The following is a 27591-nucleotide window of genomic DNA, read 5'->3' on the forward strand; positions in this document are numbered from 1 at the left end:
GTAAGTGCTATGGAGGAAGACAAAGCAGAGGGAGAGGGTAGGGAGTGTGGGGGCAGGGAGAGGCATTAAGTAAGAATTACAAATTTAGACAGGGTGGTCAGGGAAGACCTGAAAGCTAAGGCAACATTTGAGGAGAGATCTGGAGAAAGTATGGTAGCAAGTCACAGGCTATCCGGGGTAAGAGAGTTCCAAGCAGAAACAGAGTACAAAGGCCCTGAGGTAAGAGAGTGCTGAGCTTGATCAAGGACTGTTGAAGAGGGCTTTGTGGCAGGGCCCAAATGAGAGGAAGAACAGGTCCTGTGGGTGCTAGGAGGTAGATGATAGAAATCTCTGCAAGCTCTTAGCAGGGCTCTGGCTTCTATTGTGAGTGAGATGAAGACTATGAGAAGGCTTTGAGCAAACCTGAGAAATAATATAATCAGATTATCTCTTAGAAGTATTCTGAGTATTTTGTTGAGAATTTGCCCAGGTAAGGCAGGTTGGAAGGCCAGAAGCAGAAAGTCGGGATAGAAGAGCTTTGCAGTAATCCAGGTGAGAGATGATGATGGTCCGGAACAGAATAGTGGCAGTGGAGGTGGTGAACAGTGGGCAGATTCTGGATATATGTGAAGGTTCAGCCAAAGAAGATTTGCTGGTGGGCTGTAAGGTGTGAGAGGCAGGAAAGAGTCAAGGATGACCCCCAGATTTAGCTTGGAGCTGTCATTTACTGAAACGGGGAAGACTGTTGGTAAAGAGTTTGCAGGAGTCAGGTGTTGGGAAGATGGGAGTTCGTTTTGGGCATAATAAATTTAAGATATCGATTAAACATGCAAGTGGAGAAGGTGTTTGCAGTCAGATGAAGGAATCTGAGTTAAGGGGTCAGTCCAAGCTAGAGGTATAAGTTTTGAAGTCACCAGCCAAGAGACTGGATGACATTTCCAAGAGAGTGAGTTCCAGATGGAGGACAAGCCCAAGGACTGAGCCTTGGGTATTCAAGTGCAGCAGTGTCCAGGAGAACTTTCTGTGATGGAAATAGTCTCCACGTGCTCCATCCAGTATGACAGCCACTAGACACAAGTGGCTATTGAGCACTTAAAATAGCACTAGTGCAACTAAGGAACTGAATTTCCAGTTTTTTGAAATTTTAGTTTAAGTAACCACATGTAACTCAAGGCTACCATATTGGGCAGCACAGCTCCAGTAGCTAAAAGTGGAAGAAGCAGAGAGGGATCAGCAGAGGACAGGTTTTAACATAGGAAAAGAACCAGAAGAGAATGTTGTCTTAGAAACCAAATATACAATACTTGAATAGTGCTCATAGATTTAGAAGTTCTGGAAGACTGGGAATTGATCTGGAGATTTAGGAAGGTATAGCCATTTCAGTGACATGGCGGAGACAAAACTGACTGGAGGGTGTTCAAAAGAGAATAAAGGGCAGAGGGAAATGTAGACAGTAAGTCTGGGATGACTCTTTCGGGAAGCATTGTGGTTGTCTAGGAGAGTGTGGGAGTAAATGGACTGGGGAAATAGAGAGGAAACCAGGCAGTGCTAAGGGCACACTTGGGGTAAGCTGTCATGAATTTAAAGTGAGTGTGGTTGTATATTTTTCTCCAGCCACATTTATCAGCCTGAAAAGAGGCACAGAGTAGCAAAGAGCTCAATTTAACCACAGTTGGGATTTAACTAACTGAGTATGAAGTTGGTGGTTATAATGATGGACCATGGAATCTAAGGTGTGTAGGAGAGAAGGGAGGACATAATGGGACTGAGGATTGGAGGAAGATGGGCAGTGTATGGGGTGCAGGGCCTGCTGTAGTTGAAGAATTATTGGAATTAGAATACTAGAGAGAGTTGGCTGGAATGAGAAAATGAGACTGTTGGAGAATAAGAGGATTGACATTGAAATTTTGGAGGTCGTGACATTGGTGATGGCAAGGTCAGGATAGGACCATGGGAGCTGGTGTCATTGAGATAGAACAGAAGAGGAAGGAAGTCAAGGAACTTACAGGCCAAGATATCGGAGGGATGTCCTAGTTGACATGGAAATCCCCAAGAATTAGAACTCACGTCAGAGAGTGCGTCTTCAAGGCATGAAGCAGGTAAGCTAGGGGGAGGTGACTGCAGCTAGGAGGTGGTATCAGGAGTCTGATGGTAGAAGAGTCAGAGCAGGTCGTTAGGGAGGAGCAACAATTGTCTGGAAGCAAGACAGGAGCAAGGAAGACATCTACCCATCCAACAGGCCCTTGGCAAAAGGGAGGTGGGAGAGAAAATAGCTACCCCCTGAAAGAGCTATAGGGGAGACAGGGCCTTCAGGCTCCTGTGAGAGCCAGACAGTGAAGGGAATGTTCCACGAAGAGGGCCCCCTAGAAGGCCTGTGGAGGACTGAGGGGCAGGGGTCTGAGGAGGAAGACGTATAGGACGCCATATAAGAAGGCACTTAGGTGGATGAGCAGTGACCTGGGAGTTAAGGGGGCATAACTAAGAGTGGACAGATGTTATGGTAAGGCTGGCTGATCTCCAAGACGAATAGTGGAGGGGAGGCTGCTAGTGTTGAAGGCAAAGGAAGAGTTCTGGGGTGTTTGAGCTGATAGCAGTGGGGGTGAGTGGTCTTAAGCAGAAGATGTGGGTCAGGCAAGAAATCCCTTCCGGAATTACCAAATACCCCCAGGTGTCCCGTGTCTGCATCTCTTAACCTGCTCTTTCTAAACTCAAAGCAGTTAAGCTTCAACTCCTCATTGGCCTCAGTTAGCTTCTGTGGTTCTAGTATGGAATCGACCCTATGCCAGAGCAGGAAAGGTCGGTGACAGTGTCAGGGCCGGCCCTGGGCCCAGCAGCTGACATGTGTTTCGTAAAGGTCGTTTTCTTCCTCTCCCCCCAGCAACCTCTTTAGTTTTGTCTCCTTCCTTCCTCACTGAAGGAAGTTATTATGTCTTTCCATTGGTATTCGTGTGCCAAAAGCCAGAGATACTTTTTTCTTCCAAAAGCAAGAACTCACGTAATTCTCAAATGAAATGACTGTATGTCTGGTTCCCTTCTCTTCCCCCATCTGCCACCCAGGACGGGCGTCATGGGCATGTAACCTCTAAAGTCACAAAGGCTCTTGGCTTCATGCTCTGCTGTTGCCATCTGCAATTCTTAATTTTTGAACAAAGGGTTCCCAATTTTCATTTTGCACAGGGCTCTGCAAAGCATGTAGCTGGTCCTGTGCTTATTCCAGCCCCCTGCCCTCCAAAAAACCAAATAACAGTAAAATATGACCCTGGCGGGGTCAGGTCATTTGATTTATTATCCCATCGATGTGTCAACATTTTAGTGATGAAGGGGATTTTGAAAATAATGAAAAACACCTTAACCATACCATTTGTAAATAAGAAAATAATTGAGTTCATCTAAAACCTATTAACTCCGTTTTTAATCTTTTTTTTTTCAACCTGAGGAACTAGCATCACTTTCAGAAGGATTCTTCATTTATTGCCATTACCTCTACGTATTAATAAGTTGAAAATCTGAAAGTTATTCTTAACTCCAAGTGAAGCATGACTGAATTATTATTGTTCATGCCAAAGAGAAGATTGAATCCTTCCTTGAGAATGCTTCATGCCTGCACGTAGGAGCTCTCCCCTTGTCTTTACAGAAGACTTCCTCTGGTGCGTCCATTCGAGAACTGTAGTCTTGGGTAAGAAAGAGGTGACACAGACAGGGCAGGGCAGGACAAGGATGCATAGCAGGTGGAATCATCATTAATCTGGGGGCAGATGGCAGACCTGCCTTATTGCACTCACAGTCTGGGGAGAGCAGAGCCCTCCACAGATTAAGCCATTGAACCTGGATAATGGTGACTGGTGTTAAATGAGGAGTCCACAAGGGCTTTTTAGATTCAACAGTGCCAGGCATGTACTCGATGCACCCTTGACCCAGATTCAAGATGAATTTGTCACCAAGACCGGGCAAGCAGGTACCTGAAATACTGACAATGTTCTTTTACTGCGGAAATCATAGTGATGATGCTGTGATACACGATAGCAAGTATTTTCTACAGAGAGGGAACGTTTGGATTAGAGCCACTCAAGCCACATCCAGCATTTCTTCTTTAAACATTAGAACTCTTTCTGGAAAGCCGCAGCCTAAATTGTAGCTTATTGCTTGTTTTTTAGCTGTCATTTTTGTTTTCTTCTAAGAAAGTAAAATGCTAAAAAAATTTTTTTTGCCTTTTTTCCTCCAGTCTAAACCTCCACCGTGGGCACATTTAAAAGTATCGGTCTTTAGGGGCGCCTGGGTGGCTCAGTCGGTTAAGCGTCTGCCTTCAGCTCCAGTCATGATCCCGGTATCCCGGGATCAAGCCCCACATTGGGTTCCTGGCTCAGCAGGGAGCCTGCTTCTCCCTCTCCCTCTGCCCCTCCCCCCCATTCGTGCTCTCTCTTGCGCTCTCTCTCTCGTTCTCAAATAAATAAATAAAATCTTAAAAAAAATAAGAAAAGTATCAGTCTTTCACAAACTCAGTTCACCTTCCTGCTGGTCATTTTACATCCTATTCTTTTAATGAGAAAACTAGCTGGAACATTAACATTCCTTAAATATAAGGATTCTGACTTTTTACTCTTATCAATATCCTTCTTTGGGGTGCACAAGTTGACAAATTATTTGCTATTTTTCCAGGCTGTCCTGTGGAGTCAAGAATCCATTACACAAGGGAGCCAATTGAGAAGGGGGAAAACACATTAGGCTGGGTTTTTTTCTCCTTACTGATTTTGAATTAAATCGGAGGCTTAGTGGATTCAGCTTAGTACCTGTTAGCCTTATATGGGAAGCTGTGAATGATTATTTGCCCTCAGGTCCAGCTGGCCCGGTCAGTCCTCCTGCTGAGACACATCAGCAAGGGGAGGGCCCCCCCCCATGAGCCTGCCAAAGCTGTAATTTACAGTGAGGAGGGAGATGTTGTCAGAAGGCCTCACCAGGTTTAGCTTGCAAGCTGGCAGGCAGCCGTTGGCTCTCCAGGTGAGGCTTCACTGTCTTGAGTTGGCGAGCTGGGCACTTGACCAGCTTTACTGCAATAGTGAGCTGAGCTAATACCAGCTGGGTGAAGGCATGCTCCCTGCCCTGAAGCCCAAGGCTCTGACGTGAGAGAACTTCGAGAATGGCATGCATTCATTCAAATATTCGTTGAACACCTACTGCATATGCCTGGCACTGTGCCATATGCTGGTTATATAATGGTAGACTTCATAGATACGGCCCCTGCTTTCTCATGGGCCGTCCCGTCTAGTGGAGCAAGTCAACATTACAAATCCCACAAATTAGGGCGCCTGGGTGGCTCAGTTGGTTAAGCGACTGCCTTTGGCTCAGGTCATGATCCTGGAGTTCCGGGATCGAGTCCCGCATCGGGCTCCCTGCTCAGTGGGGGGTCTGCTTCTCCCTCTGCCCTCTTCCCTCTCGTGCTCTCTCTCATTCTCTCTCTCTCAAATAAATAAATAAAATCTTAAAAAAAAATCCCACAAATTATCTAATAGTTACAAATTGTGGTAAGGGCTAAGAAAGAAAACAGAATGTACTGACTACATTTGAGGCCGGACTTTATTTAGAGCAGGGGCTAGGGAAAGGCCTCCGGCGTTAAGCAGAAGTTACTTGGCCAAAGAGGGAGGCATGGTCAGGTTGAGAAGTAGTACACGCTAAGGCCCCGAGTCAGGGGCGAGCTTGGCTTTTCTAGGAAACTGAAAGGCAGCCAGTACGCCCAGGGCGAAGTGAGCAAGACTGTGAGTAGTGCAAAGAAGTCCCGAACGTAGGTCAGGACCTAGAGCAGCAGGGAGAGGAAATTATTATTTCATGCTAAATGTTTCATCCTCATGTGGTGCTGGGAAGCCACCAGGAGTTTTAAACCAAGACGTGACATAATCGGATTTATGTTTTTAGAAGTACTTTTCATTCACAAAGGGTAAGGCTGCAAGCACTTAATTTTTCATAACAATTTGGGAACTATATCAAAAAGCATGCAACTCTCAAAACTATCAAATAGGGCAACCAGGGGAGTGAATGAGGCTTAATTTCTTTTAAAAGGATGCTTTATAAATGTATGCCATTTAAAATTAGGGCCAGAGGTCTGATCACCTTAGTTGTAGCAACAGCTCTGCTGAAGAGATCGCTTCCGTCTTTTGGAACATGAATTTGATTTTTAAAAACCTCAAAACAAAACACAAGTAGCTTAAACCATCAGTATAAGTTTCTACTGCTGTCTGTAAAGCAGATGTGTGCCTTTTTAGCTGGCTGCTGTTCTCACGCAAGTCAGAGGCCGTGAGAGAAAGAGAGGAAGCATTGGTGTCTGGTCATAATGGATTGTATTTCTTTTCCTAGGGTTTTGTTTTTCTTCTTCTTCTTCTTCTTTTGCTCTGCTTGACTGTTGAGAATGAAAACAAGCCAACTCTATGGTCTCAGATGAAGGGAGAGGAGAATATCAGAGTGAGGTGGATAGGGATTCTGCGACGCCCTGAACCTCAAAAACACTGCTAATTCCTATCTTGACTTTCTCAGTAAGTAATGAAAATGCCAGGGACTTATAAGTGAATGTTTTGTTGGCTTAGCCTATGTTTCTGAAAGAGGCTCTCTTTGATATTCGCAGAGGAAAACTGGTTTCAGTTGGGGAGTTTTAGAAGAGTCCGGATTAATACGCAGATTACCTTTCCTGCTTATGAATAATCCATGATGGATTTTAACCCTCCTCTCCAAGAATGAGTCCATTCACTGTCCACTGTCTGGAGGAGCATAATTTCCTAACCAGTACCTTTCTCCTCAGAAAGAATTTATTTCTAAAAGATGAGAAACTTTCATTCGATAGCTTTAAGATAAAGTTAAGTGTATGAAATCTTTAAATGACATTCTAGCATCTTTATTACACTTCAGAAAAACTTCTTGGACCAATGTTTGCTTTCCTACCCTTTAGCAAATAAAAGTCATTCCAACACCTCTTTTGAAAAGTGACTATTAGAAAGATTATAAATTTCAGGGCGCCTGGGTGGCTCAGTTGGTTAAGCGACTGCCTTCGGCTCAGGTCATGATCCTGGAGTCCCGGGATCGAGTCCCGCATCGGGCTCCCTGCTCGGCGGGGAGCCTGCTTCTGCCTCTGACTCTCCCCCCTCTCATGTGCTCTCTCTCTCTCATTCTCTCTGTCTCAAATAAATAAATAAAATCTTTAAAAAAATTAAATTAAATTAAAAAAAGAAAGATTATAAATTTCAGATTGTTGCTTAACTGGCCCCAGAAAAGCTAGAGAATATACCCAAGGAAGATCTTAAGCACTAAATCCCATTATAACTAATAGCATCTCTACATTACTCTGGTATTGGGGAGGGGGAACAATAAGATTTAAGATTTAAGATTAAAGAATTTTAATAGTTCCTTAGAGATTACGTTAATAGAGTTTATTCATAAATTATGCCCCTTTCCTGTGTTCAGTGACACACTAGGAAAATATGTCAGTTGATGAGCAGTTTCCAGAAGAGATATACTACATAAATTATGTTTCTTTTTTCATCATTACTTTGTTTTATTCTTTGAAATAAATCTTTTGAAAATGGTGGCTAATTTTCATAATAAGCTAAAATGTCATCACAAATTGATGATCTAGTGTGTGTAGCTTTTGAAATATTTTTTCTGCAACGTAAAAAAGAAAAAAAAATCAGTGCCTTTATCTTTATTACATTTATATAAGGAAGACCTTGAATTGAAATCTAATAGTTTTTTGCTGACTCGCCCAATGCTAATATCTACTGTGATATTAATTTTATTGTTGCTCATTTGGAAACCTCGGGATATAAAATAAACTTAATTTTAAATGATAGCTATTTGACAGCCTAGAAGTAGTTAGTAGTGGGGGTAGCAGGAAAGGAAGATGACAGTTCTGAGTCCAAACATTTCATGTAGATTAGAAAGTGGAGGCTCCTTTTTTTTTTTAAGATTTATTTATTTATTTTAGAGAGAGAGCACGTGCGAGTGGGGAGAGGGTCAGAGGGAGAGGGTGAGAGAGAGAGAATCTCAAGTAGACTTCCTGCTGAGCACAGAGCCCGGCCGGGTCCTCCATCCTAGGACCCTGAGATCATGACCTGAGCCAGTCAAGAGTTGCCGCTTAACCGACTGAGCCACCCAGGCATCCCAAAAAGTGGAGACTCTTAGATATGAAGCTGTTACCCAAGTGAATTTGCCTAGCAAGAAGCACAGTTGAGCCCAGAACCCAGTTCTGTGACTCCTGGTCCGAGGCTCCATCAAGTCCAGAACTATCAAAGATAGCCTAGATTGTAACTGTGGATGTCTTAGCTTTGGTGTAACTTTAAATTCTTCCATTAATGTAACTGGAGACTTACGTATTTATGTTTAGAATTGGTATTTAAAAACATCCTGGGAAGATCAATTACACAATGAAGCACACTTTTGACATGATTCTTGTTTTCTAATGCTATTCACAATTGGAACCGGTTTAAAAACACTGTTGTCCACTAGAGGTCACCTTTCTTCAAGATGAGGGTCTGTCCCCTTCCCCCATGCTCTGTTAACCTGGTTTTAAGTCAAGCACCGCCACCTTGGAGAAATGAACAGCCTTTTCTGTCGTGGGGATTCCATGTGGTGCTGTAGCTACACGTACTTGTATTGGTAGGTAAAGCTGTCTGGGCTACTGAAAAACCTGGAGGGACGGAGGGAGAGTGTGCCCCTGCTTCCTCTACACACGCACGCACGCACACGCACGCTTTGCGCTAGTTCTGGCTTGGCTCCTCTTGACAGACCAGCTTATTTTTGTTTGAAAGTCTTGTGTTAGCCCTGGCAGGTTTATACTACCTTTCACTTTCCTGCCTCTACTCTCTGTGACTCCAAAGGCTGGGAAATGGAGACGAAAAGAAATGGTCCTTAAAAACTGACATAAATTTGGGATGAAACCATGTAGACTTCACCCAAATTTATCTGAGTCAGTTACTATTTTTCTACAGCATGTGAATTTCAGTCAGCGTTGGCCAGAAAATACTATGGGGAGAGGACTAGGACCGTGTCCAATAAACAAGCACTTTGGCAGATTCTATGGAAATATAAACCATCGCATTATTCTAGAAAGAGAGGGAGGCTGCCTGCTATAGCACGGCCTGACGCATCTGGTTTCAAACTGTTGTCTGTAGAAACCCAGGGTTGCGGGAGATATTTTTAAAGGCTCACTTGCACCTGTTCTATGAGCTGCTAAACACCTCACCCCCAGCCCCCCCCCAAAAAAAATCAAATTGGTAATTAAAGAGATGTGAAAATAATTCTGAATATAGATACAAATGAGATCGTCTGTGAGGCCTTGGGCATTTGGAGAAGAGTGGTCCCGAAAAGCTGTGGTAAGAAGAATATAACATTTCAGCCCAAATGTAGTGATTCATTCCCTCATATCTATGCAAAGTATTTTGCCCCACCCCCTTTTTGACATCAGCATATTAATTTATCTCTCTGGGCTAAGTAGTCTTTTACAAAGGTCCTTAAAACTGAACTTGTAAATGTGTCATTGACCACGTAGGTGGTACCTCTGGACTGGTCTTACTAAAAAGTCATGCCTGTGCATGTCCAAGAAGGAAAAATTATCTGAGATGCCCACGGGGCCCAGCACAGTTCAGTGCCAGGTTAGGGCACATTCCCTCATCAAGCCTAATAGGTAGATTGCGCAATGCCAAGTGAATGGCCCATACCTCAAATGAGCAGGTCTGGTTCTAGAGAGATGACCTGTTGGAAGTTTGGACGCTCTGTCTTTTCTCTATCTGTTCCTTATGACAAATGTGAGCAGTTGCTCTGTGGTGTTAGTAAGTCAATCTGGAAATAAATTTCTTATTACTTTGCTGTCAAGCTTCTAGATATGTTTCATGAAGAATATCAGAGATTGCAACATAAGCTATTAAAAAGGCCGGCTATCATTTCCAACTACTTATCTATGTGAAACCAGATTCTCTTGATGTGGTGCAATCAAACAAATTAAATAAATGTAAAAATACAGTTGGACTAAAATTTTAACTGACATCTATAAGTTCTATTTTCAAATATTTATGTACAACAAAACAGCCTCATGTTCTCAATAGAGGATATAATCGGTAAATATCATAAATTTGAACTAAAAATTTTATGTTGCTCTGAAAACACTTCTATTATTTTGCATGTCAGTTTTCATTTTAAAAACAGATTCTAATACTTCAAAAAAGAAAAGAAAATGTGACAACCATTGATTCACACTAATAATTTGCTCAGGAAACTATTTTTAATACCTGAAACAAAGGTAACCAGGGTCAGAATAGTAAAAACTTCTGAGTAAATTAGTTTACAGTGGTTTGTAAGACTCTCAGATAAGTTCCTTATTTATAGTTACAGGGATAAAAAAATTATAACCCATCTCATTTTTATACTTCTCTCACTTCCCATTTCTGGGCCTCAGAGCTTGTGGGAATATTCTGATACCAAGCATTCTCTCTGTCATGTGAGAAATGACCTTGATGCAACAGGAGCTTCCAAGTCCATTACAGAAACTCTATCCCAGAAGTCGCAGACCAAAGTAACATGCTCAAATCATAGTTCATTGACTCAAGTTAGAATGCACATCAAAAAGCAAGGGAAAGGGGACACACTGACATACACAGGATACGGCGTAGGACCACACTACCTGAATCTTAGGTTATACAATATTGCTATGTCCAGCCTTTCTGCCACAGCCACCTTCCCTGTCGATGATAAGGTTGTGAGCCAGAGTTGAAGTTTGAGAAGGGAGGACCAGTTAGACGGAGGTGCCTGCCAATGACACGCAACTTGGTTTATCAGAGACACAGGGGCAAGTCCTTCTGGCTTCCTCTGTAGCTCGCCCCCTCTCCTGATGAGCAGCTATGGATCGTATTTGCATTTTTTGGGCAGAGGACACATAGGGCCAGAATGGATGTCACCAGTGGACAGTCAGTGTACAATCTAATGAATATTGAATGCCTCAGGTTATTTAGCGTGTTGTGAATATTAGGTGCTTCTTTATTCTTTCCATTCCTTTCTGTGCCCTGCACACACATGCTTGATCCATGTCTAACACATCCAGGTTACTTACTTACTTACTGATACTTAACACATATCATGAATTCTGCCTCTACTTGCGCACTCATTGTCTCCATCTAAATATCTTATGTGGTTTCACATATGTCTGACAAGCTACTACATATTCATCATCTGTTCTTCACACCTCATAAGTTTCATTCATCCCATTTGTTTTTCTTGTTCTTCTATAGCATTAGCTGAATATTTTCAAGAAATACAGCAGCACCCTCTACCAAATCTCTTGGAAAAGCTTTCCACCATATTGGTCCAGACTCTCTGATCCCACCTTATCCCTCCCTGCCCTTCAGGTCTTAACCACCTGCTCCTCCTTTAAGGGCCCAAGGATACTCCCACCTGTGCTCCTGCATCTTTCTCCACCAGGACCACCGTGACCTCCTCCTTACTCAACACTGCTTCATAACTTTGTTCATCATATCTTCAGGTCCACGGCTGAATGAAGACCCATCATGTGCTCCTGGTCTAACTCCAGGACCTGGCCCTTTTGGTTATTTTCACCAATTGTCGTCAATTTCTCCCTTCTCACTAGCTCCTTCCCTGCTGAACACATATATGTTTGGGTCTCCCCTATCTGAAAAATCAACCACAACCACAGCCCCTCTGATTCCACTATGCACTCCAGCCTACCACCCTAATGCTCTAATTCACCAGCAGACTTCCTTACAAACTGCTTTCTACTCAGTCCTTCAACTTCTTAACCACTTATAACCTGGCTTCTACCCTAAAACACTACTACTGAGATTATTCTCTCAAGAGGAACCGACGACTTCCTAATAGAACTACTGGCTCTTGGTTGTGTTTACCTTCCACCCTACTAGTCTTGTCTGCTTCCCTGCAGAAAAGCATTTGAAGCAATTTAGTGCAATTTGCCAGCAGCCCCCATCATCCCCTCACTACACTGGTTTTCATTTTCCTCCCACCCTGTTAACCACATTCCCTTTGCTTCCTCTTGCTCTCTAAATGTGGGCTTTCACCCAAGATTAGTATTAATTTCCTATTGCAGCTGCAAAAACTTACCCCAACTTAGTGACTTAGGTCGATACAAATAATTATCGTGTAGTTCTGGAGGTCAGAAGTTTGTAAGGAGTCTTAGTGGACTAATATGGACATGTCAACAGGGCTGTGCTCCTTCTGGAGGCTCTAGGGGGGGAATCCATCTCCTTTCCTCTTCTAGAGGCCTCCCATACTCCTTGGTTTGTGAGCTCTCCCTTTGTCCTCAAAGCCAACAACACTGGGCCAGGCCTTTCTCACATTACCATCTCTCTGATCCTTCCTCCTCGGCCTCCTCCTTTACTTTGAGGACCCTTGTGATGACATTAGGCCCATCTAGATAACCAGGATAATCTCCCGTCTCAAGGTCAGTTGATTAGCAACCTTAATTCCCCTTTCCCAGGTGGGGATTAGGATGTGGATACTTTGGGAAGTCATTATTGTGCTTACCACAGGATGTCTTTGTTTCTTACTGTTTTTTCTCTACAATCTCTCCTTTCATCTAGTTTTCTACAGCTTCAACTTTCCTGTCCCTGCAAAAAAAAACCCAAATTCTATCTGTTGACCTGACTTGTCTCCTGAGCCCCAGTTGCCTCCTGCACCTTCAACTCAGAACTTATGGGGAGAAATAAAAGAACTCATTACTGCAGCCCAGTCCCCCAGAATCAGTTCCCCCTTCTGACTTCCCTGTTCTTTGCGCAGCACCAGCTTTACTCCAGCAGTACCCTCAAAGCCTTATGACTCCTTGTCTTGTTCACTAGCAAGTCAGACCGCTGGCTGGATGCATCAGTTCGTTTTTCACGGTGTCTCATGCAATTCGTCCCTCTGTCTTTTCCTTTCCATCCCCACTATCGCCTCCATCGTTCAGGCCTCTCTTTGTTCTTGACCTCTTGCATTGCCCTTAATTAGGAGAGGGGGGAAAATCCATTTCTCTTCCTCTCCTGAGCACCCAAGAGCTGTTTTACACGTTATTCTCATTTCATCCTGTCAGCAATCCAATAAACAAGGAATTAACATCCTCAGTTGACAGAAGAGGAAACTGAGGCCCAAGATAAATGAGATGACGTTCTGAAGGTCGTGGTCATTTATACATTCAGTTAAAAATATTTATTGAGAGCCTGTTACATGCCAGGTACTATTTCAGATGCTGGGGATATTAGCACTGAATAAACCAACCAAGATCCAAGTTCTAAGCAAACTTACATTAATCTAGAAATAAAAAAGATAGGTATTCAAGACATGAACAAGATTACTGCAGTCTCCTGGTGTACCCTTGCTAAGAGTTCTCCTCGTCTCCAGAATTCCTGGTGAACAAACAACGAAATCTCTTTGAAGGCACAAATCATGCACCATTATATACAATCATTTGTATACTGCCTTATTTCTCTTACCAAACTCCTAGAGGACAGAAACACTTCTTCACATAGCACATAATAGGAATCTGTCTCAACTACAAGGTTGTAAGAATTGAGGGAAATGTCGGGGCCAGTACTTTGTAAACTATAAAGCCATTTTCCAAGGTTTGTTGTCTAGGTGACACCAATTGTGTTCTTTGGTAGGTCCTTCAAGGACCTAGTCGCCCTAATGTGGCCAAGATTGATGTTTTTTATAATTCCTTTTCTTCCATTGCTCTGAAGGAAGCACAGCTGAAAGCTTTAAAAAATGTCTACCTGCTTTTCCAAAATTCTTAAGGAAAAGCTTAAAAGTTTAAAACAATGCTTAAGACAATAACTTCCTTGCTTATCTTCCCCAACCCCGTAACTGCCTTGTTTCCTAAAATTTCATTATGAACATTTTCAAACTGGACAGTTCTTAGGTGAATACCCATTTATGCCCCATCCAGATTTTACAGTTAAAGTTTTACTAAACTTGCTTTGTCACAGCTTGCCATCAAACTATCTCCTCTATCTATCCATCAGTTCATCTCATTTATTGATGCATTTCAAATGCCTGCATATCATTAACTACAGTTCAGAATTTGTTCACGAGATCTTTTTTATTCTTTTCAGGTAAATTTTGCATACAGTGCAAAAGTATATTATCCAATGAGTTTTGGCAAATGTACACAGCTGTGTAAGCCAAGCCCTTATCAAATCACACAGCTTGTGCCAGAAAGTTCCCCCTGCCCCCTCCGAGTTAGTCCCTAATCCCAATAATTCACTTTGAAACTGTGTGCTCACATGACTTGTAGACGTGACTTTTATCACTACAGTCACTACCCCAAAAATCTCTTTCATTCTATTGCTATTAACTGCCACAATTGAAAAAAATACTTTTCTGGATTTACAGACACCATAGTTTGCTCAGTCCCGGAAAAACAGCTTAATCAAGAAATACTCTAATTGTTCTTCCTTTTAAGCATAGCTTTGATTCAGATTTAGGTAGAATGATACTGCAGCCTCTTACTTTATGATAGATTTTGATTTTGAGGCCAACCTACATTGGCTCAGTCAAAGGGGTTTATTTCTCCAAATCTAGTGGGCCTCTATTTAGCATTGTTTAATAAGAACACATTCACAAGATATGAACTAGAAAATCTGGAGTTTTGTGTTTGTTTGTTTGTTTGTTTCTTGCTTTGATGCCTTGTTGTTGATATTCGAGGAGAGGAGGATTTATATTCTTGGGCATGTCACAACTTTCTTAGGCCTCAGTTTCCAGATCTGGAAAATAACAGTGTATCTCTCGTATCTCCTGCCTTAATCTGAAACCCAATAGTTTTTATGGGAAGGAAAGTTGTGTAGACCTAAGAAGAAAAAAGAATCTCTACGCTACATGGACCATACTTACACAGTTTGCCAATATTTTTGGTCCAAAAATAACAAATGTTACTGTAGTTTGGTAAGTTATTCTAGCTTAAATGTTCTTGGAACAGCTGGTTTCTGTTTAAAGTTTTTTGTACTAGCAAATCATAATTTAAATTGTAACACAAAGTCCTTTCCAATGAATGACTATAAAGGGAAGCTTGCTTGATATATTACCTTTTTTTAATCTTGTTTATACCACTTGAGAGGGTTTTTTGACAGGATTTGGGATACAATTGTCAGAAATCTGTTCTCCCCAGAGCCACCTCTGAGTCACTTCCACTATTTATGGAACAGCAACTGCAAAGAGTGGGATCATGTTTAGACTTTTTTTTTTTTTTAAACAACACATGATAAATGTTTTTAGGAGCTTATGTAATCTATCCCAGAGCCTTTAGTTTTCAGGAGAGAACAGAGTCCTGGAAGCGGCTTTTTAGGCCTTTACAGCTTGAAAGCATGTTCCTGAGTCTTTAGGTCATAGACTGTCAAAGTAGTAACTTGAGTCAAGTTTTAATAGCCTTTGAAGTTAAAGCTGTTCTGTCTTGGAAAGTTGGGGTATGCCTTCTATATTAGGAATAGGATTTTCATTTCATCTTATTTATCACCTTGCAAAAGGAACTCTTACTAGGGTCTACTTTTCCTTACACATACTTACGATTCCAGAAACTTAATCTAGGGGGTTGTATAGCAAGGTGCTCCACACAGAAGTCTATGTCTTGTCCAGTGTGGATGACTCAATAGAGAAGGGTGGAGTTTGGGATGAGGGTGTATTGAATATTGTTTCCTTTCCCTGAAAAGTTTCTGTCCTCTTTTCTTCATCCTATGTTTAGGATGATCTAGCTCAGGTCTCTGCTTCATTCATCAAACTTTCATTGTGCCACCTGCCAATGAACAGGCCTAAAGAGTCCTTCAGTCCCACGGCCTTTCTCCTCCACAGAGAAGAGCTAGGAGCTTCCGCAGGCTACACCTCCAGGGTACTTTTCGTTGGGACCCGGTGAACCCGGTGCCAAAATCCGAACCTGTGAGATCATCCATGGGGCCTTCCCTGCCACTTCTTCACTCCCCTAACTGGGAAGCTGAAGCCATGCATGTGACTGTGTCCCTGGAGTGGAACTCAGGTAGCAAACTTCTCTCCTGTTTGAATCTCAAATCACAAAATTGAAGAATATTTCTAAAAATAAGTTTTTCTCTTCCCATGCAACAGAGGTATTCTTACAAAATTATAAATACATCACCATATATTCCTAATGCAAATTCCCATCATTCCTTAAGATAGGGCTTGATGCGCAAACTTGTCAAATATGTTGATTTCATTCCTCAGGCATAAAGTACTTGTTTTTCTCTGTCAGTAGCATGATGAAGACTGTGTGGTTAATAGTAAGAGTTTTTGAGGAGGTGGAGAGATAGGTAAAAATTAATTAAGAATAATAACCCTATTGAATTTTTTTTTAATTTGGTGGTTTAAATTTAGTCAAGTCTTTATTGAGTATCATTTATGTGCTCAGGGCCATATTATTAAGAAACAACAAAACAAACTGCCTATGGCAATTAGATAAGGAATTTTATTTTACTGTGTTTATTTTCTTAATTTGCCGTCATTAAATTAGTTTCAAGAACTTACAGAGCTAGTTGTTTCTTTCTATGTATCCTAAAATCCCAGAATGACCCTGTGAAGCATTTCAGAAATTGTCTCCCTTTCCCCCCGCCCCCAGAAACACGTATTTCCCTTGAATACTATCTGCAAGTCCAGAATTCTTTCCATTACAGACTCTTAGGTAGAATGGTCTGTCTCTAGGATAGTATGTCCAGTATTAGGGTATCTATATATTCAAGTCCTGGCATTGGATTATATATAGAGATACCCTTATTTTCAAAAAAAAAAAAAAAAAAACACCTTACAATCTAGGTTCATTTTCATGAAACGAATGACTTATACTGACTTTCATACCTTAATAAGCTCCCTCCCTAAAAAAATTTTAGGAATAATTATTTCATTCGATTTCTGTGTGACTTAAAAGGCAGCTTAAAAGCCAAAAAGAAGTGGGGAATCAAAAGCATTACCAAATAACATCCTTTTAAGGAACGAAGACCCTCCTTTTGGTTATAAAGTTGACAAACACTTCAAAAACTCAACACGGGAAACATCCCTTCAGCGTCCATGTTCAGAATGGATTGTTTTCCCTTCCGCACGTTAAAAGTTCTGAAATGATCCTCAAGGCCTCTTTTTTATAAGCACCATGCAAGCAGCATCTGTGGGCTGGCAGGATGATGCCGGAGGTTAGAAATGTTCAACTGCAACACTGATTTGTGTCTGCCTCTCTCCCTCTCCCTCGCTGGCCTTTTTCCCTTTAATGAGGACTAGCATGTTTCCACATCACTTAGCTGCCTTCATAAAGCACCAGAAGGTCACACCAGCCCCAGACTGATCCTTTTCTTTGTGCCTATAATATAATTGGCTGATTGTGCCAGCGAGGAGCGCGCCCCCTCCCCCAGCCCCGTCCTAGCTCCATGTTTGTGAGCCTCGCTGCTGGTTTCCGAGGAGAGCGGCTCGGCTCGCGGCGCGCTTCCCGGCACAGGCGGTGCCACTGCGCAGGTTGCTCAGCGAGACAGCATCCATTTTAATCTGCGGGGAGCCCCTGCCGGCCCAGGGCGTTCTCGCCGCCAGTGGATGCTCCGCGCTTGGCCTCTGCAGCCTCGCTGAGCCGTCCTGCTTTGGGGTCTGGGCCCTAGGATGCACTGAGATGGTACATCAGGAGAACTGTTCGTATCAGGTAAGACTTACAGCCTGATCGTGAGGCCGGGATCCTCTGGGAGAGGAGGCCTTCCTCTTCCAAAGCAGCAGGTTGCCTCTTGCCGGATTTGCAAGGGATTTTGCCATCCTCCACTCTTGGCCTTCCCCGCAAACAGTATCTGAATTGTAATTAGGTTTTCTGGGGAGTAATGGGGCAGAAAACACTGCTTCCTTGGCCCTTAAAGCATACCGTGAAATCCACTGAGGTGATCTGTGCTTTGCACGTTCTCTGTAGTCTGGGCAAATGAGAGGAACCGCTGTAAACTGTAATTGAATTGAAGGGGCTTCACGGAGGGAAAAACCTGGTCAGAATTCACTCGGGGAACATTGCAAAATGCGATTTTTGCTCATTGCATAGGATGGGAGTTGTTTTGCATCCAGTTTTTAGGATTGTCTTTAAGGAAGTTATGTAAATAAGAAGCGTAAGTGATGATCTGAGACATTTTCAAAAATCGGCCAGCATGCACTTGATGTTTAAAGTTGCACTTGTATGTCTTTCCAAACTTATTTTTACTAGCATGTTGTTTTCAGTGGTTAGCAAATAAGAATTAAGGGGCTGACGTGCATAAAAAAAACTCCACATGGAAAATTTTTTAGTATCACATATCCATCTTTGTGCTAATTTGCTCTGTGGAGTTTTGAATTATACACTTAGACGATTTCAAAAGACCAGTTCGAGAGTGTTAATAACTCCTTCCTGCAACTTGGACTGTCAAGGCAACACTGAAAGCGTCCTCGATGTAAGCAGACAACGAGAATGTTCTCAGAGTAATTGCTCTTTGCGGCAGCAGGCATGGCTAATCCAAGTCCAGGGTGGTTACTGTTGGGGGATTACTCAACTGACCGAGTTCAGAAGCTCGAAGAGACCAGTTCTTTAACTTAACAATGCCTCTTCCTTGTGTGAGGTGGGTTGCCTGAGACAAGCAGGTGTTTCTCATTAGGTCAGATTTCCCAGAGGTAAATGTATGCAGGCAGAATCGTACATTTCACAGGACTCAAGACAGTGGTTTCTCAGCTAAGTAACGTGTGCCTGTAAAATATATTTATCCACTCTTCTCTCTGCTTCAAGATGGGAATTTTGTAATTACGGGCTTGTTTTATTGTATTTTCATTTCATAGTACATCTAGGTCCAGGGAGCCTAAATATCGAGATTTGCGCTTCCCAGGAATTCTTCCCATGAGAAAGGGAAGATGCTGAGGAAAACCCAAAACTTCACTTATACACAATACAGGGTTTGAGAATGGGGAATGTCAAACACCTGTGGAGAGCCTCGCCTACTGATGGCATGGCTCCAGGTGACTAAATTACTATAAAATTAAAATAATTTTTCTACTCTCTTTTCAGAGAAGCTATGTAATTTAACTTTTGAAAGGCAAACTACTATAAGATTATTCCCTATACCTTTTCATTAAGTTGGTCATGAAATCACTGGTTTTAGAGGTCAAAAATTGGTCTGATATCAGCAATTTCATGAGAAGAAGGGGTTTTGTTAGCCGACTGCTTCTGAAAGGAGACAAATTGATTTTTTACACGAACTACAACATACAACACTGTCATTGTGTGTTTAATAGTTTTGAAATATTTATTGTTTATTTTCACAATAAAATTAAGTGTATTAGGCAGATAATAATAGTCAGTAGATTCTGTATCTCTCTGGTGTTTTGGAGTAGAACTACCTTCATGTGTATGTTTGAAACATCCTCCCTTTATTCATAAATCAGTAAAAACAAAAACATTCACCATGAAGCCAAGTCTTAATCTACTTAGAAACCTTAGGTTTAGAACCCACCTGGCACTGCACGTGACTGGATTCAGAATGGGCAGTTTCTCTAAGTCCTTGGCTTGAGGTTATCATAGGCACTGGTAGTGTATCAACAGTAGGATGTTTTTCAGAAACTTGCCCTTTTTCGGATGAAAGCTTATTTATTTGTTTTTAAGGATGAAAATGCAGTGATTAAAGCAAATTCCTTAGGGTAGCATTTTTAATAAGTAAGAATTTATTTATAGGACTGATTCCTTTCTTCCCATCAATGTATACCAAGGTTTCTTAATGAAGAGTCCATGAATGGAGCTCCAGGGACCATTTCCCCAAAATTATGTGCACATTTTGGTGCATATGTCTAGGTGTACATTATTACTATCATCATCATCATCATCATCGGAGCATAATGGCCTCCTAACTGCTCCTGCTCTTACTCTCCCCCTGCACCCCCCCCCCACTGTGTCTAATTTTCAACACAGTATCCAGAACGATCTATTAAAACTTAAGTCAAAGCATGTCACTCATCTCAAAATTCTCCTCCTCAGAATCAGGTCCCTGACCCTGAGGGCCTTACATCAACTCGCCCCTGATTCCTCTGGGACTTTCCACATTCCCCTTTCCTTTCACTCCCCTCCCACTATGCCAGCCTGGCCTTGAACTTGCTGTCCCTTCTGCTGGTGTGTGCTTCCCCTAGGTACTCCCATGTAGGGTTGCCAGATTTAGCAGATAATCTGCAGTGTTTGGAACATGTTTATACTAAAAAGTCATTCTCTGTTTATCTGAAATTCAAATTCAACTTGGCATCCTGTATTTTTCCTGTCAGTAACTGTCTCACTTCCTTCAGGTCTTTGCTGAAACATCACCTTCTTGGGAAGGCCTTCTCTGGACTTAACTATGTCAATTTCCAACTCCCCAGTTCTATCCCAGTGTCTCTGTTACACTTCCCTAATTACTTTTATACCTGGCACTCATCACCGTCTATCAGAGACATATTTTACGTATTTGTCTATCTTCTGTCTCCCTCACTTTATGTAAGCTCCATGATGGCAGGGGTGTTTATATTTATATCCATGTGCTTTCCCAGTGCTTAAAACAAACCCGCAGGTAATATGGATGGATAGGCCTACTATGTATAAAATTGACTAAGAATAAAGGCATTGTAAACATACTATGGTATCGTGGTTTCTTATTTTGATAGCCACTGGGATGACTTTCAGTCTTACTCTATCCTTCCTTCCCCCCACCCCCCCCCCACACACCATTAACCTGCACTGTTTTCATCGTCTGTGGGTCATAATATCCCTTTGTTTCTTGTTAGTTTTCTCATCTATGAAATGGGATGTTCCCTAGTTAACATCCTGGCATGGTTCCAGCCAGAAGCCACCTTTCTGCATGAATAAGTCAGTTACCGTGAATTAAGAGCCACCTTCTTCTGAGACACATGAGGGGCTCAGTGAAGATTGTAAAGAGGCCCAGGAAAACCATGTATCACTTCATTTCCCAATTATTGGTTGCTAAGGTATGGATGTATAATTGATTCACTGCTTTTCCAAGTGGATGATTATTTTGAACAAGAGCGTTTCGTTTCTACCAAGAGCTTGAAAACCTCTGTTTGACGTATTTGGATGCACTGGGCTTTGAACAAGTTAACCCAAGGAGGGATGCTCAGAGGGAAATTCTCAGGCAGGACTTTTTATGGTTGTTTTGTTTCGAAAGGTTCTCACGTCGTCATCGTCTTCGTGTACTTCTCCCTCACAGGATTTACAGTAGCTGAGAGGTTACTGAGGCATGTGTTGTCATTTTCGGTTGTAGCCATGTTAAAAGACAGAGCTGTCGACCTCCGTTTTCCAGTCTTGGGAGGAAGCCAGTCTCTTCAGGAAAGAACCTTGCCCACAGCTTCAGGCCTGGCAGCCTTCAAGAGGACAAATTCTTCTAAATGGTCTCTGAGAGCGAGCTTTGAAATATTGTTAACTTGAAAGCACAAGTTCAGGTCAAAGGGTCCATTTTGCTTAAAAGCTCCCAAATATTTTCTCCTCTTTCCCTGCAGTTGGTTTTTGGGGTTAGTGTGTATATAAAAACAATGACATGCTTTCATCCCTTTCTTTCCATCGCTTAAATTCCCCTATGACTCAGATATAGATCACACCCTCACATTCTTAGCTACTGTGGGAATGGAGACTTGAAAGGAAAAAAAGGAAAATGGTATGTGAATGACTCTCCTCTCTTTCCTCCTTTGGGAACATAAAGAGATGCTTCTTCAAACACACACCTGGTCTTGAGGAAGCACAGTAGAAATCTTTAATGTTCCCCCATTTTCCTTAGGATATATTCCAGACCCCTTTACGTGGCATTCAAGGGCTAACTGTGATGTGAACCCCAGGCAGAAACACTTCTCCCTCTAATCCCTATACTCCTGCCCCCATATTGCCTTCAGTTCTTTGCTTTGCTATGGTACCTCAGCCTAGATGGCTCCCACCCACATACCACCTGCTTCTACCCTACTGCAGGTGCATACAGCTTTCAAGGCTCACATGCCACCTCCTTTGGGAAACTTCCCTTTTCTTCCCGCACTCAAAATTTCTCCTTCTCAGTGCACTTTGTTTTTGTTTCTAACAGAACCCACTTACAGCTGATGACATATAAGTCTGTCTCCCCCATCAGACAACAGGCTTCTTGAAAAGAAGGACCTTGTTTTACTTCCCTACTGTACACAAAGAATGTGTGTTCAATAAATGTTTGTTGGATTGAATTGCATTTTCCACATCTGGTGCTGTTCTGAGTCTGCAGGATCAGGATCGCCCATCGTAGCACTAGAAGGAAGCTCCGATCTGTGCACTGCAACAGGGAGGTGGTGAAGCTGACCACAGCACAGCACCGCTTGTATCTGGCTGGTGGACCTGTCGGACAGTTCCCAGCATTTCAAACATCCCATGTGCCAAAAAGGGGGATGTAGTGCAAGGAATAAAATAAATGAGACAGACATCCCAGCCTTCCCAGGGACAATGCATTAAGAACATACCTCTGTACCTATTTCTCCTTTACCCAGAGAATTTTCCCAAGGTGAACCTCATGGTCTATCCCCAAGCACTTTTGAAGCAAGTGCTCATCCCCAAGCTGCCTTCCTTAAAGTATCGATTTTGCAGAGTTTCAGCGCATCTTTTTACCGTATAGAGCAGTAGTTTTACTGCCTCCTGAAACAGGAAATTTTTCTTAGGTGAAACGTTTCAGTCCAGCTGAAGTGTCATACCCAGCACATAAGATAAAAGATGCCCTATATTGATCTCAAAAAATAAAATTAGGGAGATAGCAATTTAAGTAGTACATCAAGATGTTTTTTAAATTCTTGCTGGAGAAAGTAGTAAACATGCCAAGATTCTAGTGGGTTATTGAATAGTTAACAAAGGAAAGGAAATATATTCTATCCCTATTGACATCAGGCCAAGTGAGGGCTCATTTCCCAATCCTTTCTTCCTGTGAATGAGAAAACAAGATATCAAATTTGAGTTCATTCAAGATTCTGCCCAGTTTAAGCCTGGTTTCATCCATAGCCAGGAAAAAAAATGTATTGACCTAACAGAAAAGGGAATTTGAAAGCATTTTGTGCACTATTTGATACAGGCTTTTATTTTTTTTAAAGATTTTTATTTATTTATTTGACAGAGAGAGAGAGCACAGGCGGGGGAACGGCAGGAAGAGAGAGAGGGAGAAGTAGGCTCCTCACTGAGCAAGGAGCCTGATGCAGGGCTCGATCCTGGGACCCTGGGATCATGACCTGAGCCAAAGGCAGATGCTTACCAACTGAGCCACCCAGGCACCATACAGGATTTTATATATAAGTTCGATGAAACAATGTTCTTAGTCTATAGATTTTTTTTAATTGGAAAAAATTTTTCCCATAGTTAATAGTGTTGAAGAATACTTCATCTTCATTATTTTGCCTGGTTGATGTATAATTGTGTTATTCTGAGGAGGAGGTAACATATATATCACCTTATTTAATTAAGGAAATAATTCTGGTTGTAAATTCATCTGCATTTGTTTTTAGCCAAGATAGCTGAAAATCTAATTTATATGTTTTACCACAAAAGGAACCCAGTGATAAGTGCGCAGATGAAAAAAAAAAATTGTTTCAACAGGGTTTCATTATGGGCCTGATCTGAAACGGAAATCTGGTACAACACATCATTCCTATTTAAAGTAGCACTTGAGACTTCAAACATCATGATTCAGACATCAAGTAATTTTAAGAAATAAATATGCAACATACTTTCAAGATGAAGATCTAGTATTTACTCTTGGAAAGGGGGTGCGATGAGGGAAGGGGAGGAAAGAGGAACATCTCTATGGTAAATATCAGTGCATGGATGATTTCTGGAGAGTAGAGACCCCACATTCACACACACAGGCACACACACACAATCTTGGGTAACTAATCACAGTTTCACATGCAGAAGCTCAACATTAAGAGAGACATATCCCAATTGAGCCATATCCTGTGATTTATTTTTTTAAAAGATTTATGTATTTATTTATTTATTCGAGAGAGGGAGAGCACACAGAGGGAGAGGGAGAAGCCGACCCCCCACTGAGCAAGGAGCCTGATGCGGGGTTTGATCCGAGGACTCTGGGACCATGACCTGAGCCAAAGGCCGACACTTAACCAACTGAGCCACCCAGGCACCCCAAGCCTACAGCACCCGGTATTCCTAGGCGGTCCCATCCAAGTACTAACCAGGCCTGACCCTGCTTAGCTTCTGAGATCAGACGAGATCAGGTGCATTCAGGGTGGTACAGCCGTAGACCTAGTATTTATTTATATCCTCTATACCAAGGGAAAATTTGAGATCTTGATGTACTTACTGTTCCCTGTGCAGTGTATAGAAGCATCAGGAACTACCAAACTTCCTGAAATAGTGAGTACTTTGACAGAAGCACTTGAATTCAGAAGGAAACATCAGAGAGGTTGTGACAGTCAGTGTTAAGTGAGCCATTAATCGGCCAAGAATGCTAAGACCACAGAGAAACGTGCTGCGGGCATTAGTCCCGGTCCCACTTGGAAGCTGTGATGCGGCCATCGAAATGACTGCAGTAGTGTTTCTGATCCTGAGATTTTCAGCTGGGCAGAAAGGTTTACGTCTGGGGTCCTCAGTCTTTCTGATATGGGTAAACGTCTGGTACTCTGTCTACTGCCAACACTTTCACCTCCTCCACCCCGCATTCCCAGTGCCATTATTTTAATTTTTTTTAGCCTGCACCAAAAAGTCTATTTAAAAATTGCCCGCGGTGGGATGGGGGGAATTGCCTGTGGGGCGCCTGGGTGGCTGTCCGTCAAGTGTCTGACTGTGATTCTGGCTGAGGTCATGATCTCAGGGTCGTGAGATTGAGCCCCACATTGGGTTCCACACTCAGTGGGAAGTGGGCTTGAGATTCTCCCTCTCCCTCTGCCCCTCCCCCAACGTGCACACATGTGTTCTCTCTCTAAAATTAAATGAATAAATAACCTGCATGTTTTCATAGGTTATCTAGCTACCTTAATGGAAAAGCAAAGCAAATTTAGGTAAACTTTGCACAAAAGAAAAAAAATGGTTCATTTGAAAAGAGATTATAAATCAGGCATCAGTTTGTATAGTACATGGCATTTGAATGTTAAGGCTGAAGGGAAGGCAGTGGGATGCTGAAGGGTTAATCAAGATGAACTAGAGTTTCCATCTACGAATAGGAAAATCTTTTGACAATGCATAAGTGATTTCCCAGGAATGCGGTGAGTGTTTTCAGAGTCGATCATTTCCACCACTGGCCGATAATGATCATTTAAAAGCATTAGCTCACGTGACCAGTGCGTCTCACAGTTCAGATTATGGCCTTGACAGGAAACTGAAGCTCTCCGTTCTAGTCCTTAAATTTCAGGGCAGGGGGTAAGAAGAGGCCCTCTCAAGCTCAGGGACTGTGAGGGGCTGTGTGTACATTTTCCAAAGGAAAGTGGTAACATCTGGGTCCATGCTATGTCAGCACAGTTCATTTTAGAGAGGTCAGCGGTAGAGGAAAGAACCAGGGCAAATTATCTGTAGGAAGGACATGAGGGGCTGCTATCCCTTTGTTTGCATAGCTACTGCAAAACCACCAAACATTATACTCAGCTCAAGTCTTCCAAGGTGGTCTTTTGTTTGTTTTTTCCTTTCCTCTACTCATTTGGATGGACCTCTTGGAAGTGAAATCAATTACAGTGTTGAGCCCAAGCATCTAAAGTCAGGGTCTTGCCGCCATGCCTGGCAGTGTGGTCTGAAATAGAAGGATAATAGCTTCTAATGAATTTTTTCCCAAGGTCTACAGCTGTGCTTCTGAAATGTAAGGAGCACTCAAAATTCTTAGGCTCTTTTAAAAATGAGATTTCTGATTCAGTATATCTGGGGTGGGACCTGAGAGCTTGCATTTCCAGTAAGCTGCCAGTGATACAAATGCTGCATCAGGACACACTTTGAGTAGCAAAACTCTTGAAAGCATCAAAGATCAGTCCCCATGGTAGGAAAATATTAAAGATCTCAGGATGGCACAAGCCGTTCAGATAGCAGTGGTACAGCTCCTTCTGGAAAGGGTTTAAGCTCTGAACCTGTCTATGTGCTGAGCACTCCTTTAGGTGGAGGGACAAAGGAAATTCTCCACTGGGGACCACCCCACAAGCTCTTGCATCCGTGTTTTGGGGGAGATGTTCCAGCACTTGTCTCTTTGTAGTACTTATTAGAGAACCACTTATGACAATAAAAGGTGTCGGGGTTAGAGGAAGGGAATGGTCCTTATTACTTTCTTAGTACTAATCCTTGTTGCTGTTACTTGGCGGGGAAATTTCCATCTTGGATTTTGAGGTGCCCTTCTCCAAGAGATGATATATTAATAGTGTATGTGTGTATATCTATATATGTATGTATGTGGTCAGTATATTATTAGTGTATATATATTAAATATATGTAGTTAATAGTGAGAGTTCAGTCATTTTAACTATATATATAAACCCACCTGGTTAAAATTAAAGTAAAAAGATGTTAGCAATTTAGTTTTGTGTATTATACTCAGTCTTGTAAACCTGTAGATTTTTATGATTTCATCCATGTTAACTCTTGATTATAAATAGCTAAGTGGACTAGGATGCTAACCTAGGCAAGAGATTGAAATTCCTGAAACTTGTGGTAGCCCCTCCCCTTCAACTCATCCAGACCCATGTTTACCTTTTGAACATACATGATTTCCACAGAAGATTTCAGGTGAAAAGCACTAATATGAACTACTAATGTTTCCTACTGTAGAGCATTTAGAGGAAACATTTTAAGTAACACATACATTTCTCCTCTCTTCATGTATTTATTCAAGATCCTTCACTGTCCACTTAACGTGTGTAAGGCGTTGTCTAGATACTGTGGGGAAGGCAAGACGGATAAACCAAAATCCCTGCCCCCTTAGAAAAAGCTTGCAACCATAACAGCTGTTGGAAAGAAGCCAGAGTGGCGCTAAAAACACCATGGTAAATGAGAAAGGAAAATTCACTCTACAGCGTGTTAGGTCATGACCATCGGTGAAGGAGTTTTATTTCGTTTCTTGAAGCCTAATCGTCAGGGGATAGTGGTGATCGATGCTGGGTGTTCCAGATGTGCAATTTAGAAAACGTTTCCGTGTGTGATATTCTGTGTGTTGCCAGAATCCTGTCGGAACTAAGCCTGAATTTGTAAAAGCTAGGCTGGATTATTGTATTGTGTGTGGTTGTTTCTTACTGAGGCAACCAGTCGGAGGCGGTCTAGCACGCCCGTGTAGAATGTGAGCCCCAGCAGCGGAGGCCCCAGGTTTCAATTCTGGCCTGACCATTGGCCAGCTGCCACGCCTTGGGCAAGTTCCTTCACCTCACCATGCTCCCGCTCAGCTATAAAATGCAGTTGATAATAATATCCACTCCAGAGGGTTACCGTGAGGACTAAAGACATATGTAAGAGGCACCTATGAAGTGCCTGGCCCATTAGGGACCCCTCCACAAAGGGTGGCTAATGTTACTATGTTAACATATGTCCAATAATAAGATGCATGCTTCCTTCACTTTAACTAACCTCCTTTGGCAGTATTTAATAGTCCCAGGGTCCTTGAAACTAAAACATTTTTAGCTTTGGAGAATTCTTCAATGTTGGGAACACCAACGCTGGGG

The 27591-nt window shown here is 42.3% G+C and overlaps 1 protein-coding gene and 1 non-coding gene across 3 annotated transcripts in view; one reads left to right on the plus strand and one right to left on the minus strand.

Moving 5' to 3' along the window:
- Positions 1-27591, plus strand: part of LOC118005778 (schwannomin-interacting protein 1) — a 119550-nt gene that overhangs the window by 49393 nt on the left and 42566 nt on the right. Inside the window, exon 1 of one of the 2 annotated variants that reach the window (XM_034998022.1) lies at positions 16841-17626. The exons of the other annotated variant lie outside the window; for it this stretch is intronic. Within the exon in view, the coding sequence (XP_034853913.1) occupies positions 17597-17626 (30 nt within the window). The 5' untranslated portion in view covers positions 16841-17596. Of the gene's footprint in view, positions 1-16840; positions 17627-27591 lie in introns of those variants that run through there. 2 annotated transcript variants of the gene reach the window in all.
- Positions 24095-24211, minus strand: LOC118007139. The gene has a single exon (XR_004678278.1). It is a non-coding gene; the product is annotated as a 5S ribosomal RNA (ribosomal RNA).

The sequence above is a fragment of the Mirounga leonina genome, unplaced genomic scaffold (genome assembly GCF_011800145.1).
Source record: "Mirounga leonina isolate KUSES-001 unplaced genomic scaffold, KU_Mleo_1.0 Mir_115, whole genome shotgun sequence".
In the NCBI taxonomy this organism is placed as follows: Eukaryota; Metazoa; Chordata; class Mammalia; order Carnivora; family Phocidae; genus Mirounga; species Mirounga leonina.